A 19,672-nucleotide genomic window follows, 5' to 3' on the forward strand; every position below is an offset into this window, starting at 1 on the left:
AATACAGTCAAGAGTTGCCAGATGTTTAAGAACACATGTCTTTGTTTACCGATTTACACCGGTCAGTCTTGGCTGAACAAAGACCTCGTGTGATCGAGCCCTTCCGCCACACGTTGTTCTTTATACCGTAAAAAGAAAATGAACAGAACGTACCTGAGGAACAGCTGACTGATTCTCCACACGTTTTGCCACGTAGTAATATTAGCGAGCAACTGATTCCATGTGAAGTGTCTGCTGAGACGGTGATCAGAATATAGTGTCGTATATGCTACATTTTTAGGAAAAAGTCCTTAAATTTGTAATATGAGCTATCTAGTTAGCACCTAGTGTATTTACGTGTAATATTGATTTATAGACAAATTCACACCTCATTTGAAATTAAAGAACAGTTTATAAACCCCTTCCACATTTTCTACATTATCAGGTCTGACATTTTTGTTGGCGATGAATATTTAAGTGAATAAGTTTACGGACAAGTGTAAAATTTGATTGAAAATCAAGTAAGTAAAGCCGACATGACAACCGCAACGTTAACAACACTTTGCGTCCGATTCTTACAGCGTGCAGGAAAAAGATAAATATAAAATCTAAGTAAAGTTCTCCTTACTGTTGTTCTTTAATTATGGACAGTATAATTATTTATACCATAAAAAATGAAATATTTTTTAATGAAACGGTCTAATTATAAGATTATGATATTAAAAGGAGAGCATTGAGACTGTGATCGAACGCGAGGCTCCCTTGGAAACCAGTTGCTCTGTTATGCGTGAGAGGAGAGGGTAGGCTGCTGCCATGGAGTCTTCCGAAAATATGGATATGACAGTGTTAGCAATTGTCTCAATATCACTGAGAGTGTGTGTCAGTGCATTTGCCCGATAAGATAAAGGAATAGGTATGTAACAGGTAGTCATAGGAAAATAACAGTGAATAGATGTTACCATTATTTCCTGGCTTCATGTCGGGACTGTTCGTGATCATCTGCCGATTCTAAAACGCTTCTGTGTAATGATTATTATCTGTCAAGTGATACTTTGAGTCTCTGGTGCCAGGGCAGTCACCTAGTGATAGTACTGCACTGTCCTGCGGCCCAGTCCTTTGCTAAAATAGATGTGTATCAATCAAGTTAAATGGAAAAACCGACATTGGTTCAAACCAGTTGAAGTGGTCTGATGTGTTTTGCGGATCGCCCAGTGTCATTAACGATGATTGAGTGATTTCCAAACGAACCTTGGACATGGCGACGTACTGCCCAGAGGATCTGGCTTCCAGGGAACTGTCCTGTCCCATCTGTTTCGAGGATTATGACATTCAGGATGCCCGAAGAGCTCCTAAACTCCTGCTGTGCCTCCACACCTTCTGCTACGACTGCGCCAGGAAGCTGTGGAGGAACGATGGCTCTCTCGAGTGCTCCCTGTGTCGGATGCTGCATGAGGAGGTCAGATTAGATGACCTCCTGGATAATCACGTAATCGTTCAACATCTCAGGTTGGTAAACCCTTTCCCAGGCCCTCATCGGTAGTCCCCCCTCCCTCCCCCTTTTAACATCCTCTGAAGATAAGTTCTTGAATGTTAATTTGTTTTAACAAAATTATTCACTTAGTTTCAAATCCCAGGGGGAATTGATTGATAGGTTAGTATCGTAATGTGTCTAGTTTCATTATAGATTTCGAACTCCACATGAATCACTGGAACATTTCCGCTGCCTGAACTTAGAATGGTTACGTGATTTATTAGTCTAAAAGGTCCCCGCATTGTCCTGATGAAGTTCCTCCTCGACAGGCGAGAGTTTGAGTTGCGGGACCTGGAGTTTGCCATGAGAATCGATCAGGAACTGCGTCAACAGGACAGGTGAGTGCAGATTAATTGGGCTGCTAACCACAGTTGATGTCCTTATAGTTGTCATACGAGCCATACTGGTCTTTGGACTTTTATCGCATATTTAGGATGATGTCATCTATCTTAGGGTCTCCAACAGCGTTGTAAGTCAATCCTGCTGGAGAACCAGCGTCTCACCCCGGGAACCCTCTTAATTATCTATCTTTACGTAACTCTTGTCTGACAACCTTTACTTTAACAGTGAATTACAGACGGTCACACACACACACACACACACACACACACACACACTGGGACGCATATTCTTACGAGGAACAAAACGCATGTTTATGTCATATTTCATGTGATAATGGCCGTACACCACCTTCCCAGGAGCCATTATTTGACCAGATTGTTGACAGCTTCATGGCCACCTTGGTGCTCCTAGGCGGCATAGGGAAACCCAGATGATGAGAGGGGAGGAGAACAGTACATGAATAGAGTATAGTAGGAAGGATATGCGTTTAACCATTATGTTTATTTCCATAAACACAACACTCGTGTAATTGTTCTTTTGGACCTTGATAGTAGGTGTATAATATTGTTTAGATTTATTAGTTATACATGTTATTAAATCCAATTTATATTTCATGTACTTCAAAAATTTGTTTTGCTTTTGGCGAGGGTCAGATAAAAGTTTATTCCGTATTTGTTGTTTACGAAATACACGCAACAGTACGAAGTGAGCCTTGAGTTTTATTAGAAAATCTTCATGTTTATTAAGTATGAACAAGTCATTTGATGTGTGGACAGGATAGATAAAAGATAATGGAAACTTGGGTAAGGAAATGAGTAAGATAACAAGTCTCCAGTTGCTGTCATGGACAGGATACCCATCGTATACCATCAAATAAACGTTGCATGCGTCATTTGCTTCCACAGCACGGTCTGGGAGACTTTACCTTGATGTGTGTATGCCTCACAGGGATCTCTCTCTCTCTCTCTCTCTCTCTCTCTCTCTCTCTCTCTCTCTCTCTCTCTCTCTCTCTCTTCACACCTTGGTCTGGTGCCTTAACGTTACGTGAACTTTACAATGGTTTTAGAGGACTTTTAACCCATGTGTCAGTCGGGTACCTTACGGTGGTTGCGTAAATTCTACCTCCACAGCTTGATCTGGTACCGCACGCGTACTATACGATAATTTCTGGGACTTTTCGTCTTTCAGGTCCGTGTTGGACCGCAATGTACGTTATATATACACCTTCGAGTGGTTGTAAAGGCCTTACCTCCTCATCTCGCTCAGGGATCAAACTGTCGTGTTGCTTGTCTGCCATCAGGCTGTTGGAGGCTCGTCATGGACGCCGAGGTAACCAGAAGTATCGTGGTTGGTTGGGTAATGTGGGGTCAGTGCTTTGCACTGTTTACGGAAACCGCTCCCGTAAAGCGAGAACGAACCAGTTAGGGAGCATGTACTTAAAGAGTTAACTGTACGTTTCCTAATTTATTGGTGAAACTGCTCATGTTAGAACCTGGGGTAACCATCGATATTACATTTGCTACCAAATTAATCCCATGATCAAGGCATTATTACCCTTGGGCATGACGTAATGACCTTTGATTCTGGTCGCCTAAGCCTTTGATCAGACGCTTAAGGGTTTGGCCAAAGGCCAGACAGTCAGAAATCAAGGGTCGTGGTGAAAGAGTGAAGAATGTAAGGGAATGTGTAATCAGAGGGGTTTATCTTATGGTGGGCAACAGGAATTAACGTTCGGTAAGAATTTATGGGTACTTATTTGTTCGTAAATAGTTACATGATGCAGAGCTGATTCCGTACCGGATATGCTTATGATATAACGAAATTGTGTCACGTAATCTTTTGCCTTGTGGGGTGCAGCTTTAGTTTGATTGGCGAATATTCTTCTTTCAGTAAAGAAAGCTACGATTTTAACTTTTAGCGAATATCTTTTCGACCCACCCATATCGCTCGTTAGTAGACTTGAATATTTGCGAATATTTAGTAATTGATTGGACTTGTTAGTGATCTGTGAACAATTATTGGGGAATATTTGCATATGAATAATCCATAGATACATCAGCAAAGAAACATGAGCGATTTTGTAACTGAGTCAATAAGACTCAAGTTGGGCTGGCGAATATCTATTTACTCAGAGCTGCTACTGCATGTGACTCGTCTGTTTAGTTTTCAGTCTTAATGGAACATGATACCATGATACTGTCTATTGTTGCTTCTGTAAGGGTTTTGTACCATTGATCATAGTTGTTCATGGCCTCTTATACAATACGCTTGGGGCTGGTTTGATTTAGGTATTTAAGTATGGTTTATATACGCATGTCTTGGATTGAGGAAATTTAAAAGAGTGTATATACGTACTCATAAAGGGTGTGGCTTAGTTTTACTGGAAGTAATCTCGAATGAAAACGTTTTTCATTCGTGATTTCACAACGCCTGATAATGCTGTTGTCATTTTCTTTAATGACGCTGTAGTGTATTTTTCTTTGCAGAGGGTACCATGGCTTTTACATGTGCACTGTGATATGTACACTGGTGTCATTACTTAACCTATTTCGTGATGGGCTTGTTTGAATCTGTGCAGTTGGCACGTCTTTTGTACGTGTCGGACCCTTTGCTTGCTATTGATTGTAGCTTTCCCTTGGCGCATATTACAACTCTATTGTTATCCCGTACGTTAGTGATCGTCAGCGATGTGCATGCATACGTTTCATAGAAGGAGAATTTATGCAGCTTGTATTGTCGGGAAACGACTAGTACCGCCGAACGAGAAAGAAAAGACAATTGCAGTCCTCTTTGTGTGTTTGGCAAGCGGCCAATCACGGCATCAAGTTAGTCTCTCGCAGAGCTTAGGGGAGTATTTCGTTACCTCAGTTATTAACACAGTTTAACGCATGGTGTTTATTCATCAACTTGGTCCCCGTGACGAACGGTTCTGTCCCCACCGTCTCACGTGACCGCAGCCTGGGGTTAGTCTGACTGACACAGTATCCCGGCAACCGATCACTCCCAGCCTCAGTGATGCCAGCCCAAGCTGAACCTTCTAGCCTAGGGTATACTTTACGTCGCCTTCTGAGGCAAGCCTTTCCGTTAATCCGTGTTAGAGATGTAGTTGGGTATCGACTATGACCGGTTGGACCAGGGGTTCCCAACCATAGGTGTTTTTAAAAAGGGAGGGAACGTGTAGTAACAGTGGACAGATTATCAACATGATTACCTTGTACATTTTTCTTAAGCTAGGGAACAAGTTGAATATAGCCAACGGGTAGTTCAGTTTGAGTTTTATTTGTCCTCCGCCAATGAATGAATTTCATATTAGTTCATGAATAAACATTGAAGAGGCATATGTAGCAAATGTAATAGCCAGAGGTACGCAAGGGTACTTGGCGCACGCTTCGGAGCATATCATTGTTCAGAGAAGTTTTCTTTTGCTGGTGCCGTCGCTTAAGAAGTGGATAAATTGGGTCTTTTTACCGCATACCGTTGACGGAGCTCAAATGTTCCAACATTGGAACATGCACCACAGGTTGGGAAACCCTTGAATTTCACCATTTCTTGGCGTAGCCTGCAGGCCATCTTGAAATCCCTTGAACACGACGCTCTGACCCTGGATATTTGTAACCTGGCTTTTGGCGTGATCCATAAGGAGTTAGGGTAAAGGCCAGTCTCTCAATACTCAAGGGTCGTGGGTATCGTAATGGTTACGGATTCTTGTGATAAAAGTACAGACATGTCGCGAGCCAAGCACACGACCTGATTCGCTCAGCGGCCTGTCCTTTTCTTGGTTTGCTTTGCTAGGTGTTAAGAGCTTGTCCTTGCACCCCGAGAGCCTAATCCCGGGCACGTTTCTCGCTGTGACGAAATCCACCGTCACGCCAAGTGGTTTTGGTCTGTGAACTTGCTTGTCGAGTACAGGAATCTACAACAGTTTTGAAATCGAGACGCTTCAAGGAAAGCGAGACAAAGAACTTGAGTAAGGTCTGTCAACCTCTTCTGCCTGCTGATACGAACGTTGAGCTCGACGGTGCGACCCTTGGTTACGATGACGTAACTTGACGACCAGACCTCTTGGGGTCTGTTCAGAGACCAAGCTTTAATTATACCTAAAGGCTATACCGCCGTGTTCAATATATATATATATATATATATATATATATATATATATATATATATATATATATATATGTATAATATGGTCAGCGTCCCTAGCTTCCATACAAATGGCATTGGTTCGAACCCTGTTGGGAGGGCATTATGTGAATAGAGAGATAGATATAATGTTTCATTTACGTTGTGGGGTAAGTGACAAAAACGGAGCCACGGTGCAATTTCCTTTATCTGTTATCTAGTACTTTTTCTTGCACCAGTTGAGTCAGCATCGAGAACGAATGAACAACGGCCCCATGTGCACACATCCACTCTTCATCTGTAGCTGTCATGTATAAGTGTAATTGCCTAAATGATATATAGAAAATACATAGGCAATATACAGGGTTTGAGAATAACGGACTATTTGTTAGTGTATGTCTTCAGTCATGATTATACATTGTGAAAAACATTTTACAGACACGTGTATTGCTGAAAAAAATATATATTAAGAAACTGGTGAGAGTAGTTATAACTTGATTGCAGTAATGTCCGCCACTATCATCACATTATTACCTTTTGCCGACGCTTTCATGACCAGTTATTCCTAATAAAGTTTAGATGTTTATAATTTCTTTATCTGAAACTGATTTTACTTCCATGACCATATTTGACGTAACGAAACGTTACGTTGGTAGTGGTGTTATGTTGAAAAAAAGAATATATTTGTGGTGGCTCCTCTTTATCTCTAAGTCTAGGTATGGGATCAGGCTGCCTGCCTGTTACACCACATAAATAAGCCAGCCTGTTTGAGGCCACGGACGGCAGGCATGCCGACTCCTTCACAGCCTCGTCGACCGCGTTTACTTCATATGCATTTGTCCAGTGCATTCTTTCCTGCTTCCACTGACTGGGTCCATTATTCTGTGATGGTGGTAGGCAGCCGGTCACAGACTTGGGTTCTGAGTACACGTTCACCATGTTTATTGTGCTCACAGTATCTCGTCATTATAGAATTGATTATCTCCCGTGTATGTCATTTCAACGTTGAGAGGTAATTCGAGTGATGTTTGGAGGCCATGTGTAACGTTTGATGCCTGCTGAGCTGTGAGTCTGGTCTCATTTCGTCCGTGCAGCAATGTGCTTTTGTCTCTTACTTTCCCCGGGACCGCCCCTGCTCCCCCCTCACGAGTCTGCCTGCTTACCTGCTTGGGCGCTTACGCTGTAATTTTTATAATGGGAGTTATTAGCACCTCATGCCTGGGATAGCGGGGCGTTTGGCCTTCAAGCGGACGCTTGTGCTCGGTGTAGATTTCATGCGATGCACCGGTGGTGTAGTTATATCCCCATAGCCAGCAGGTCTTATGCTCAGTCCACAGAGTACGACGGTACGACCTTAGGCGTGACCTTTGACCTGATCCCTCAGGGTCTTGCTCAAGGGTCGAACCGTTGTGCTTACGGTGTAAACTTTTTTCTCCTCTGAGAATGTGTTGTTATGCGAGGAGGCAAATGTGTCAAATCCGGTATGATATATGATGACCTTCACTTCACTGTGACTAGCATATACACTACAACTGATTGGAATGGTAGTAGCATACAAATTGCTTGGGCTTGGGATAAAAATGTTTGACATCAAATTTAACTTCAGCTCGATTGATTGCACGTAGTTCTTAGAAATATAGTCATTCTTTGAACCCGTATTAATGAGTAATATGGAGATGAAACTGAGAACTGATAACCTCCCTCAGCGATGAAAGAGGTAATGGCCATTGACTTGTGCCAAAATACCCTGTAATTTGGATAGAGCTAAAACCTTGGCGGACAGCAAACACGTAATTTTGGTAAAACAATGTGATCTCTTTGTACAGAACGGTAGTTATAATAACGACTCTCCGACTGTACTTGCTTTCGTATAAAAATGTGAAATACGCTGCCATTCACTTTGATGAGGGGACAGGGATGGAGCTCTGTTGTGGACCCAGTTTGGCTCAGACCCAGGGGTTGAGCTCGGGAAGAACCATTTCGAAGCCGTTTTCCATCATGTGGCTGGGAGGCTGCTTCCTTTACGAATAGAAGGGTCCTTTAGTTGGCTAGTAATCTTCAGGATACCTGGTGCCAAACCAATTAGGAAATTTTGAAATTATCTGTAAGAATAAAGTTCGTATACCAAATTTTGAGCTCCGGCAAAAGAATAAGACATTAATAATATGGATTCAGTAAACTGTGGGAAACTATTAACCCCATTTTTTCTTTCAATATATCTGCAAGATATATTTGTAATTTCAATAGATTGTATGACGAGCACATAGTGCTGTAGTTAACATGTGTTATTACATGGAGATACAGAATGACAAGATACTGATGTAAGTAGCGAGTGTATCGCAGGGAATATACGTTAAACTGTCATTTAGAAGAATTTTTTAATTAAAGTGAGTGCTGATGGTCTGGGAATTGTCATGGAAAAATACAGGCACGTGTTGTGGTGGCTTTGTTGGTTTTCAGGTTGGTTTTTGTACACCACACGTATGAGGATTCTTTGATAAAGTGAATATTAGGTGAGTAGGGAATATTTAAATGATGTACTTGGGTAGACTGTGTGTTCTTGGACTGTCTGAATAGATTGGTGATATTGCCCTCAAAAGGTGAATGACGTACTGGATTACAGAAGAAGTCTCCTTTGGTAGATTGAGAAATACCGGAAGAAGGGAGGACAATTTTCAAAGGTGCCTTTCCATCTATCATTTAGGCAACCAGGATTGTCTCTCAGGCCTCAGATTAGGGTTCCCTGATTTTCCTGATTAGTGTAATGACACCTGACTTGCCAGGACTTGAATCATTCCTTAGTATATTTGCAGATGATGCTAGAATTATAAGAGAAGTTGAGGCCTAGGCTCACAACAATCTTCAAAGGGCTAGGAATGGGCTTCAACTTTAGTCACACACATTGCAGAAGCTCAACGTGGCCAAATGCAAAGTGTTGGAATTGGGACATGTTAAAGCAAGGGCCAATTATTTCTGTCATCTTGTTGGAGACTGAGTACAAGATTCAGAAAGTAATGGAGACATGGAGGTTGACAGTATCCAGGTTGTTACCACTTCACACTGTCAACCAGTTTGTCTCATTTTTCCAACCTCTGTTTGTAGGCATTGGATGAGTCTTCTTATTTATCAGTCACTCTTAAGGCTGATTAACAAGCTAAAAGTTTTACGGGAGCAACCTTCATTTCATTGATTGTAGAGAAATCATAGAGGGATCTTTTAAAGATTGTGAAGACAAGGCTGGATACTGGATACCTATCCATAAAGTTACCTTACAGCATTCTAATTGTGATAGCATTAAATTAATTCATAGAAGTATTGGAAAACTAAGGAAGGTGACTTATGAACTCAATTTAATACAGGGAGACTGGCCACAGACATTTGTGGGTTGTCCAGTTTGTGTTTTGGTGACAGGGCTGATGCAATGTACTTTAGAAAGGAGTCGAAGTCCTAGTTTTGAGGTTGTAAAGTGGAGGTACTTGTAAGTACAGTGGAGCACTTCAAGCATTGTCTGAACGGATTTATAGTGTATCTGACCGATAAAGTTGTGGAGGGTGTAAAGGGCAATGTACTGCGGCCATCAACAATCAGTTGCTCAGAAGCAAAACATTTTGTTTTCAGACTTAAGTTTTGAATACAGGAGAGTCTCAGAAACTGTTAGAGGGTACATTTTTAATGTTAGAACACCTCAGCAACCATATTGATCATATGTTTCTGAGAATTGACCATTTTGCTCTATAGCATTTCTGTTTGATGTCACAGACTTGTATTAAAAGGGATAAGGAAGTCATCAGTGTGTGATTGAGAAATCTGCAGCTCTTTACTACTTATAGGTTTGAATGTAGTCATATCTATATAATTCTTGTGTATCTCAAAAATCCTATGAAAATGCAAAAAGAAAATCAGAAATGTATATGAAGTTTTGTATGATTACTAAGATATTTCAGAGTTCTGTTACCAGTGTTTGAACTTTTTTTTTTGAGTATTTATGTTGAATGAAATGCTGATAAAGAGATGTAGGACTGTATTATTAAACAGATTTTTTTATGCACATCTTGCTCCTGTATTTGATTTTACAGAGATGTAGTGTAACAATTTTGTATAGGAAACATTTCTCTTGGAGAGGGATTCCTTTTCATTTGCAGATTCATTCCTCAAGGGTCTTACTTTCACTATGGTAGTCATGGATAATTGTGAGTGTACAGTGTATAGATTAGTAGGTTATTGCTATTACTAATATGTTTTTTATAATGAAATCCCAAGACTATGTTCAGTGTTGGTTGAGTAAACATTTAATCAAATTCATGTGCAGATTGTATTAGTGATTATAATCTCAGATTCAGTTTAGTTTACTAAGAGGTTGGTAGGTGCAGCACAGTTATTATAGTTAACATTGTCTGTATATATATTCTCTTGGCATCAGCTGTGAGCCAGATAATGTTGTAGTATACCCAGTGATCTATATATAGAGTGAAGGTGTCAGTGTACGGTACCCTGTCAGACCGCTACTACATAGTTGTTTCACATTTGTTTACATGTCAAGGCTGCTTCTCTCATGTCAGTCCTGAGTGAGTCAGGAACATCTGATATGTCATCTCAGAAACATCAGATGTGTCATCGTGCTTCTGTCTGTTTGCCATCATAAAATAATGAAACGTTTAAGTATATAGTTGTGAAATTATCATGAGATTTGAATAGTGAATTGGGCTACTTGTGCCAGTTATTTTATGTATGGTTTTCTAATGAAATTTCAGATTATTGTAATATGATTTTGATAATCTAAAATTGACTGATTCATGTAGATTGGATGTGTAAGCTTGTTTTGAGGAGTCACAGCAGGATGGTACTTTAATTGCTTTGAGCCATGCCGTTGCGATGGAATTAAAATTAATGACTATATGCCTCTTGGAGGATGTAAAAGGAGCTAATCTAGATTGGAATTGGTTTATACCTCCCTAAGTGTTTCTTCAGTTGTATTGATATTAACTTCCAAATGATAAATACCATTTGAAATGCAAGAAGACATAGAGATAGAATGTCATGAAGGTAAGCAAGGAACAGGGATGTTAATTGGAGAATTTATTTTTTGCATAAGGCCCTTTCATACATGTTTTCCAACACATTAGATATATATTTTGTTGCTTTCTGATTCCACACTGCATCATCTCTTGAATTGCTTTTCTGTATAGTTAGTTCATCATTTGAGAATAGTGTGAAAAATGTTGTTCAGATGGATTTTATGCAATTGTAAATCCATAATGCTGTTCTTGCCATGTTTGCAGTAAATAGATTTAAGGGTAAATGTGGCATAATGCTGTCTGTCTATCAGTCTATCTATAAATCTGATACGTGTTCCATTCCCTCAAGGGAATGGTCACTTTTAATCCATTCACTGCAGCTGGGTCATGCGTGTTATGTTACTGTAGTATCTACACTCAATGGATATGGCATGTATGATCAAAATTCTTGAATCAGCCACCTCTGCCTTGGAGCAAAATATATTGTCATCAATGCTGTGGTTACATTCCATGCACTCTTACCAGACACAAAATCCTAGATTTTTTTCCATACTCTGGTCAACCTTTGTGAACATGTTGAGTCTTGTATGAGATCTGTGCCATCTCATTTAGAATTTGTGAAGCTTTTACAAATTACTAAAGTTGACATTATTGATGGAAACCCTTAATAATAATATTTTTTTGTTACAAAATTGCTTTCAAAGATGTCATACATCTTACTATGTATACCTCACAGCACTGGCATAGCTACCTTATATGCCAGGCAGCAGAGCAGCATAAGTTGAAGGATGCTTACCACACATAAGCAGTTTTTTACTAGTGTGAGTTTTAGATTATTTTATTCAGAAATCATATTCTATTTAATCCCTATAACAAACTCATATATTTCATTTTAGAGTATTTGAGAATCTCCCACATACACAGTGTTCAGTGAATAATAGGACTGCTGCAGTAAAAAGGATAAATTTGTCAGGGTTATCACTTACCATTCCATGGGAGCTTAAAATGTTTGAATTAAGACAGGAGACATGTTTAACACAAAGAAAAGAATGGGTATTGGAGTGAGGAGGAAAGGGGAAGTGAGTTAGAGTAGACGGTGGAATCATTGGCTTAAGGGTGAATAGTTGGGGAAATAATTTCACATGTCTACTGAGAGAAATGATAAAAGGTAATAAGATATTAGTTCCTGTAGGCTTATTGGGTATTTGTTATTTATATAATTATGCATTTTATTGATGATGAGTATTTGTTGATATTTTTATTACTGATAAAGTATATCTAGTATTTGTGTAATTTTTTTTTTCATACTATTCACCATTTCCCATGTTAGCAAGGTAGCGTTAAGAACAGAGGACTAAGCCTTTGAGGGAATATTCTCACTTAGCCCCCTTCTCTGTTCCTTCTCTTGGAAAATTAAAAACTAGAGGAGAGGATTTCCACCCCCCGCTCCCTCTCCTTTTAGTCGCCTTTTATGACATTTAGGGAATACATGGGAAGTATTCTTTCTCCCCTATCCCCAGGGGTAAAAGGGAAAGTGAGTTGTGTCGTATGAAAAGATATTCTATGAGTTGGAAAAATTACCATTGCCTTAAAATTTCTTCCCCTATAATGAGTCTTTTAAGATGTTCATTGTTATAGATTAATTGTCCCTTCTCATAAAGCAGGCATCTCACATTCTAGGGGGATACAAAATTCTTACCAAAAATTGTACAAATAACACACAAAGTAACCTTAAAGTATCCAATACATGGATCATGAGTGTTGTTGCATTAATGAAACACCTAACCAGACTAGCCATAATGTGAACATGAATAATCAAGAAGCTGGCTTCTTATTACATGTGTGTCACTGTAATGTTAATTGATTGATATGGACTTGCCATCCTCAGCATCTCGACTCCAGCAACAGTGAGTGAAGTGACCCAAATCACAAAGAGCCCAGTAGTTTTGGAAATTCCTGACACATCATTTGACCAGGTAGATGCGGAGCTTGGAGAAGACCAGGATGAAGAGGTGGAAGTAGAGGAGGATGCGAGGAGGAAGAGGAGGATGATAGGTAAGTAAAGTTTGAAGTAATATACCAGTACTGTAGCAGTACGAAAACTAGTTTTTGTGTCATCAGACGCTTTAAGGTCACAGTTTCCATTTTATTTTGTCTGTCTGTCCATTGCTGAGAGTCACACTTTAACCTTTTTGCTGCAGGTGGTACACTTTATACACTACTGATTAGTATAAATTCCTTTCAGATATGCTGCTTAAGGTGATGGAGTGTAGATATTCTGTTAGGGCCATCCACCATATGATACCTTACAGTAGCTGTCATTTTACCCTTCTGAGGGTTAGTAACCCTCAGGGTGTTGAAGATAGTAGTACAACAGTTTAGCAGTAGATGAAAATTCATGGATTTTTTCATCCAAAATAGGTAACTGAAGAGATATCCTGATGCAAACACTCACATATGCTATGGTATTGTTGCAATGAAAGCAAGGTAAATGTATAAGCATAAACATTTATCTGTCCTCTGTCATCTCTGACTTTCATCCTAAATAGGCAACTGAATTGAATGATATCCTAACACAAACATTCACATATTCTACAGTATTGGTGTAATTAAAGCAAGTTAAATGTATTAGCATACACATTTATCTGTCATCTCTGACTTTCTGGTATTATTCTTCCTTTGTTGCCTCAGAGCAGTGGTATAAACAATTGCATCAAAACAGGTTCTGTATTTTTGTAATCAAGCACTATTCATTGCTACAATGGCCTGTTTAGGGTGAGACACTAAAGGCTAAGAAGCAGCAATGGCATTCTCCAGTTGTGGAGACTTTTGCTGTGGCTACCTCCTTGAGGGAGTTCCTAGAGGAAATGGGCATTACTTATATATATACTGATGCTCCCCGACTTACATCCGAGTTCCGTTGTGACTGACCAGTTGGATCTTGAAATGGGCATAAGTCAAGACATATGTCAGCATGGCATATAGAATTCATATACCTGTACAGCGTTCTTTTATCCTACTCAGTTTCTATCATGATTATCTCGTTTTTTATTAACCAGCTTTATTATGTGATTCTGTAGTTTCTTTTTGCCTTTTATTTAAGATTCTTAGTTCACAGATTGATTTATCCAAACTTTCAATGAACTTTTTGGCAGCTCCTTCATCAGCAATTGCTGCTTCTCCTGTGATTCAAACGTTTTGCAAGTGATATCTATACTACCATGACTTGCTCTGAAGTTCTTGATGTAATCCTCTCCCACTCGCTCCTTCAGAGTCTCAAAAAGACTTCTAGCCTTTGCCTGAATTGTTAGTAAGCTTAGTGGTACACATTTATGACTTTGATCTTCCATCTTGAAAGTGAGGTTTTTCAAAGAAGTCTGTGATACAAAACAAGCTCCTTAATTAGATAGTATCTCTGCTTAGATAAAGCTGACCTCTCATGGGTGGCTGTGGTTATGCCACCTGTAGAAGAGGGTGATCCAGTGCAAAGGCCAAATATGTTTCTGATATTTCTTGTTAAGGGCTTCCCTTCCTTCATGTAGGAATGTTCTCTGTTGCTCATAGGGCTCTTTCCAGAGGTAAAGAGTTTTGGTTTTGAACTACAAAAAAATATGACACTTATGTAGATGCAGTCCTATGAGTATTCATGTACTCTTTTATCCCTTTTTTCCCTCTCATCCTTTTCCAGTAACCATTTCTTGAGTCTGAACAGTAACAGGTCTGAGGCAGACTTTAGTGGTTAGTGATACAAATTGATGGCTGAAAGATGGCACCTAATAGTTGCACTGGGGACAATGTAGGCTCGGACAGGGTGCTTTATACTTGTTGATTTTCTGTGAATTAACATTACTTGGCCTCACAAATATTATGATTCTTGAATAGGATGAAATCCAGGCAGATACACCCTCATTTTGGGAATAAGTGGATGTTTCAAACCCCCTTGAGCAAGTGATTCCTTCATTGCTCATAGGATCCTGGCATTTGTAGAGAAATATGAGAACTAACAATGTTTACCATGTTTACTTACTTATTCCTTTTTATATCTCTGTGATATGTATTGCTGAATTGAGGCCTTTATTTTTTTTCACTCCATATATATGAAAGTAGGATTATGTTGAAAGATGAATAATTTGCTTCTCTTTATTTCTCAGGCATTATTCGCTGTCCAACTTCATAGAGGGCATCATGGAAGGCTTCGCTCATCATGAACCTCATGTGACTCAGGTTGGAGATGAAGATGATGATGATGATGATAACAATGATGATGATAATGATGGTGATGACAACAGTGGTTTTGAAGAACCTCATGTAATCCAAGAAGATGAAGCTGTTAACGAACAAGAAGCTGATGATAGTCATGAGGAAGACAATACAAATACATTTTTCTCAAATCATAACATTCAGTTTTTATTTGAACAGTCTGTTGAGGAAAGTGATGGTGAAAGCCACAATGAAGAAGAAAGTAGTAATAATATGTTTGCTGTAGATTCAGTCCAGACAGTTTTGAATATGGATGATAATGAAGAGAATGATGCAGATGATGATGAAGAAGATGAAGATGAACGATGGCATTCAGCTAGTGATGATATAAATGCCATCTGCTGGGCTAACAATGATGCTTTGCCAATGCATGATGTAGAAGATATGGAAGATGATACTCCAGATATATTTGACTGGCACATTATAACATCTGAAAGCCTTCTAGATGACTGAAGTGTTGTGTGAACAAAAATAAAAAATGACCCTCATTACTTAAATACTTGGTCATCTGTTCTTGTATATAGATGCCTCAGGCTAGTCCATGGAGAGAAATTAATTGTCCCATAATTCTTAAAAGCATTGTTTTAAGGCAAGCTAAGTTTTTTCCATTTTTTTTTCTTTTCTTTTAAAACTTTAGCCACAACAGGCAAAGTTAGTCTTGGTGATTGGTACTCAATTCATGGATATTTCATTTGTGTTAGTGGCTGTGAAGTTTTTAGCAAATATATTGTTGCCAGTGGTAGTGTTGTTGTTGAAAAATTATTGAAAATACATGTTTTGTGAATTTGGTTATGCAATTTTGCTAAACATTTTTGTAATGATAAATGTGACAGTATGATAGTGAAATATTCAGATACATGATGAAATCAAGAAAATTGAGCTGTGCTCATTATCTTGAGTATGGACAAGATGATTACAGCTTGATTTTTTAAAATTAGATGAAAATAAAAAAAAACTTTTCATCAGCTGTTACAGCTTTTGTGAAAAGAAAACAGGCAATGATAATTTTGTAATTTACTAAGGGTTTTAGTGAGGGAGTTATGATTGCCAGTATTGCACAAGAAGGTACAAGTGCCTAGGTAATTGATGGCTGTGGTGTTTTTCATGTTTGATAGAAAAGAAAAATGGAAAACAAATGTGCACACTAAGGAAAAATTAAAGGCATACTTACATGATAACTGAAAAACAGGAATAACTTATTATGGTCCATACGCAGAGCAGGAAAACCATTCAAAATTTGTTTTATGTACAGTTAATGGCTGTATTACTTGTGATGAATCAGAATGAGTAATTGGTATTACGATTATGCTTGTAAATGTAGATATTGCTAAATGGTCTGTATGTGATGATTTATATGACAAGGCATGAACCTGATGTACAACATTTGAAACTGAGAATTCTTAAATATAGATCTATAACTCTGTTAGTATTTTTTGCTGTATCATGAACTTGTGTTGTATACGTCAGTGTTGAAATTAAGTGCATGTATGTATACGAAGAATGTTATTCTTCCGTGAATGGTGCCTTACATGTAATATGTAAATACATGTAAAATAGTGGTATTATATATATTAATAGTAGTACCTAGGCTTAATGTATGTACAGGCAATTTGTTTTCTAACCTTCATACCATTTTGTCAATACTATTCTATTGTTTTTATCATTGGTGTCATTAGCCTTTTTAAGTTTTATGTAATTACAATGTCTCTACAGTTTACATCTAGCAGCAAAATTCACGTAAGTGAATTTTGTAAAAGTGGGTTCATGATATATCATGAAATGATAAAAATCCATACATCAAATATATTAGGGACCAATCACTGGTCAACAAAGATTTTGTCCTACGGAAAAAAATATATCTTTTTCTTTTCTATTTTTGCATGCTGAATTTAAGTTATGTCTTCAGAATTTTTCTAGCACCAATAGTTTTTTGTTCCAGCATACTCGCATATCATTACATACAGTATACATGTATCAGTGCTCTGTGGAGCTCTTGAAACAAGAAATATAACAAACAGCTATTTTCATTGTTTGTGAAGTGCAATAGCTTTTTTTATGAAAGCACAAGCCTAGATAAATGAGTCACCAGGGGCCTGCAGAAACTCAACTGGAAATGTTGGGACATTCAAACAATACCCACTCCTGAGTAACAGTTCTTTGTCAGTTGTAGGCTAGAACTCGATGTGTAAACAGTGTCTTTTCCACTCTGTTGACAGATTGTGCTTTTGTGTAATCAAGTGTTGTGTTTATACCTCATCCACCATTATAATGCCGAGAAACTGTGTAAATAGTCCAAATTCTTTCTACTACATTTGCGGTTAATTGACATTCATATTGCAAAAATGTTCTTTCACACCTCTCATTAAGTAATGCTATGAGCATTACTTTGGTTGTAAAGTGGGTGACCAGGATAAAAGTTGGGACCTCTCATATTTGTTGTCATGTGTCAAGCTCCTCACCATATGCCTTTTGCCAATCCTATGGTTTGGAGAGAACCCAAAGATCACACTTCAGATTGCTGCTTCTGCCAGACAAATATAAATGGTATAACATCAAAATCCAAGCCTACTGTTAAATATCCTAATTTACCATCTGCTATGAGGTCAGTACCTCACAGTTAGGAATTACCTGAGCCAAAGCCTCCAAGAAGCATGACAGTGAGTGACAATGAGTCTGGTGGTGAGAAAGTAGACCAAGTAAAGGACAATATGGATCCAGCATTTGAAGCACGCTGTTCTTCAAGTGAACCACATTTGCTGAGTCGAGATCTTATTGATCCCGTCTGTGATTTAAATTTGTATAAGAAACAAGCCAAACTTTTGGGTTCTGGGTTAAAGGTCTGGAATCTTCAGAATGAAACTAAAGTTTATTTTTATCGTGATCGCCATGCCGTTTTCAAAGAATTTCTCTCCCTTGAAGATGGTCTGGTGTTTTACAGTGATGTTTGTTCTGTTATGGGGGCACTTGGCCACAAATATAATAATGAGTGGCACTTGCTTAATGACTCATCAAAAGTAAACTTGAAAGTGGTTCTACTCCACAATGGAAATAAGTTCTTCCATGTTCCTGTGGCTCATGCAGCTAACATGAAGGAATTGTATGATAACATGAAGCTTCTTTTGGGAAAAATGAAGCATGGGGACTTTTAAGTGGAATGTATGTGGTGACCCAAAGGTTGTGGCACTTTTATGCAGAATCCAACTTGGTTTTACGAAGTTATGTTTTTTCCTCTGTGAGTGGGACAGCTGGGACAAGAAAAATCATTATGTAAAGAAAGTGTGGCCAAAATGAATATCACTGACTCTGTTGAAGAGTGTCATCAATCCTCTTGTTGATTAAGCTCAGGTTGATGAAGAACTTCATCAAAGCTGTTGATAAAACTGGCCGTGAATTCGCATATTTGAAGAATAAATTACCCAGAATCAGTGATGCACATTTTGATGTATCTGCATGGAGCTATTGAGGAGAAATTCCTGCCTGGCTCCTCCCCCATGTACATGTTTTTGAATGTGATAATACAAGGAGGGAAGGCTTTTCTTCCCCACACTCCCACTCCAAGCCTTCACCTCTTACAACATATGAGGTATGTATGTACTCCCAGAGATAAAGAAAATTTGTGATTTAGGATGAAGAAATGTTTGAATTATATGTCTTCATGTGTATTGTGAGATATTGAGAATGTATCTGTTTTTAAATTGAATTCCAGCAACCTCCATGTATATGAGGCAGAAAGGATAAAATAACTTGGCTATGGAGGGGAATTATTGTCTCTGTGTGGCTTGCTAATTTTAGCTGCAAAATTACAGAATCCATTTACCTTTTTACTTCATGGTTTTCCATATTCCTTGAGGAATATAGGTTTCCTATTACCACAATTTTGTTTTTGGATTTTTTTCATTTATATTGCAGATTATTTGCTTTTTGTCAGGTTTACCTATGTACATCATGACAGCTTTCTTGTATATTTTGTTTGATTTTGCAAAATTCTGTTCTCAGTTATGACTGAAATAAGAACTTGGTTAAAAAGTTAGATATACTCAAGAATACGTATGTGAGTAGAAGAGATGGTCAACAGTTATTATAAAAAAAAATAAAAATTATTTGATAGGCATGCAAATGAAAGACTTGGATGTAAATGTGCTGAGGGGGCAGTACATTCACCCTTGCCTCCTATGGAGGCAAGTGAAGATTTGTATAGTGTTTTGAAAAAGAGAAGACAATGTCAGGGAGAAGAGAGTGGTGAGATTGAGCTATGTTTTTAATTTGCAGATACATGCAGTACATGATTTTGGATTTTGTTGTTTACTGTTAAATGGCAGTAAGCCAGAATCAAAATACATGAAAAGAAGATATAGGATACATAGCTTTTAGGCTGCATGAATGAGAGATAAAAGTGAATGTTAGATATGGGATTTCATTTGAA

General features: G+C 38.5%; 1 protein-coding gene across 1 annotated transcript; it reads left to right on the forward strand.

The window, feature by feature from the left end:
• The first annotated feature begins 1,085 nt into the window (after window positions 1-1,085).
• Window positions 1,086-15,848, forward strand: LOC139746153 (uncharacterized). Its single transcript, XM_071657018.1, has 5 exons — window positions 1,086-1,485; window positions 1,780-1,848; window positions 12,878-13,044; window positions 14,413-14,527; window positions 15,141-15,848. The coding sequence occupies exons 1-5, from the start codon at window positions 1,235-1,237 to the stop codon at window positions 15,700-15,702; spliced, it is 1,164 nt and encodes a 387-aa protein (XP_071513119.1). The 5' UTR covers window positions 1,086-1,234; the 3' UTR covers window positions 15,703-15,848.
• Window positions 15,849-19,672: the final 3,824 nt, after the last annotated feature.

Source organism: Panulirus ornatus, chromosome 64 (assembly GCF_036320965.1).
Source record: "Panulirus ornatus isolate Po-2019 chromosome 64, ASM3632096v1, whole genome shotgun sequence".
Lineage (NCBI taxonomy): Eukaryota > Metazoa > Arthropoda > Malacostraca > Decapoda > Palinuridae > Panulirus > Panulirus ornatus.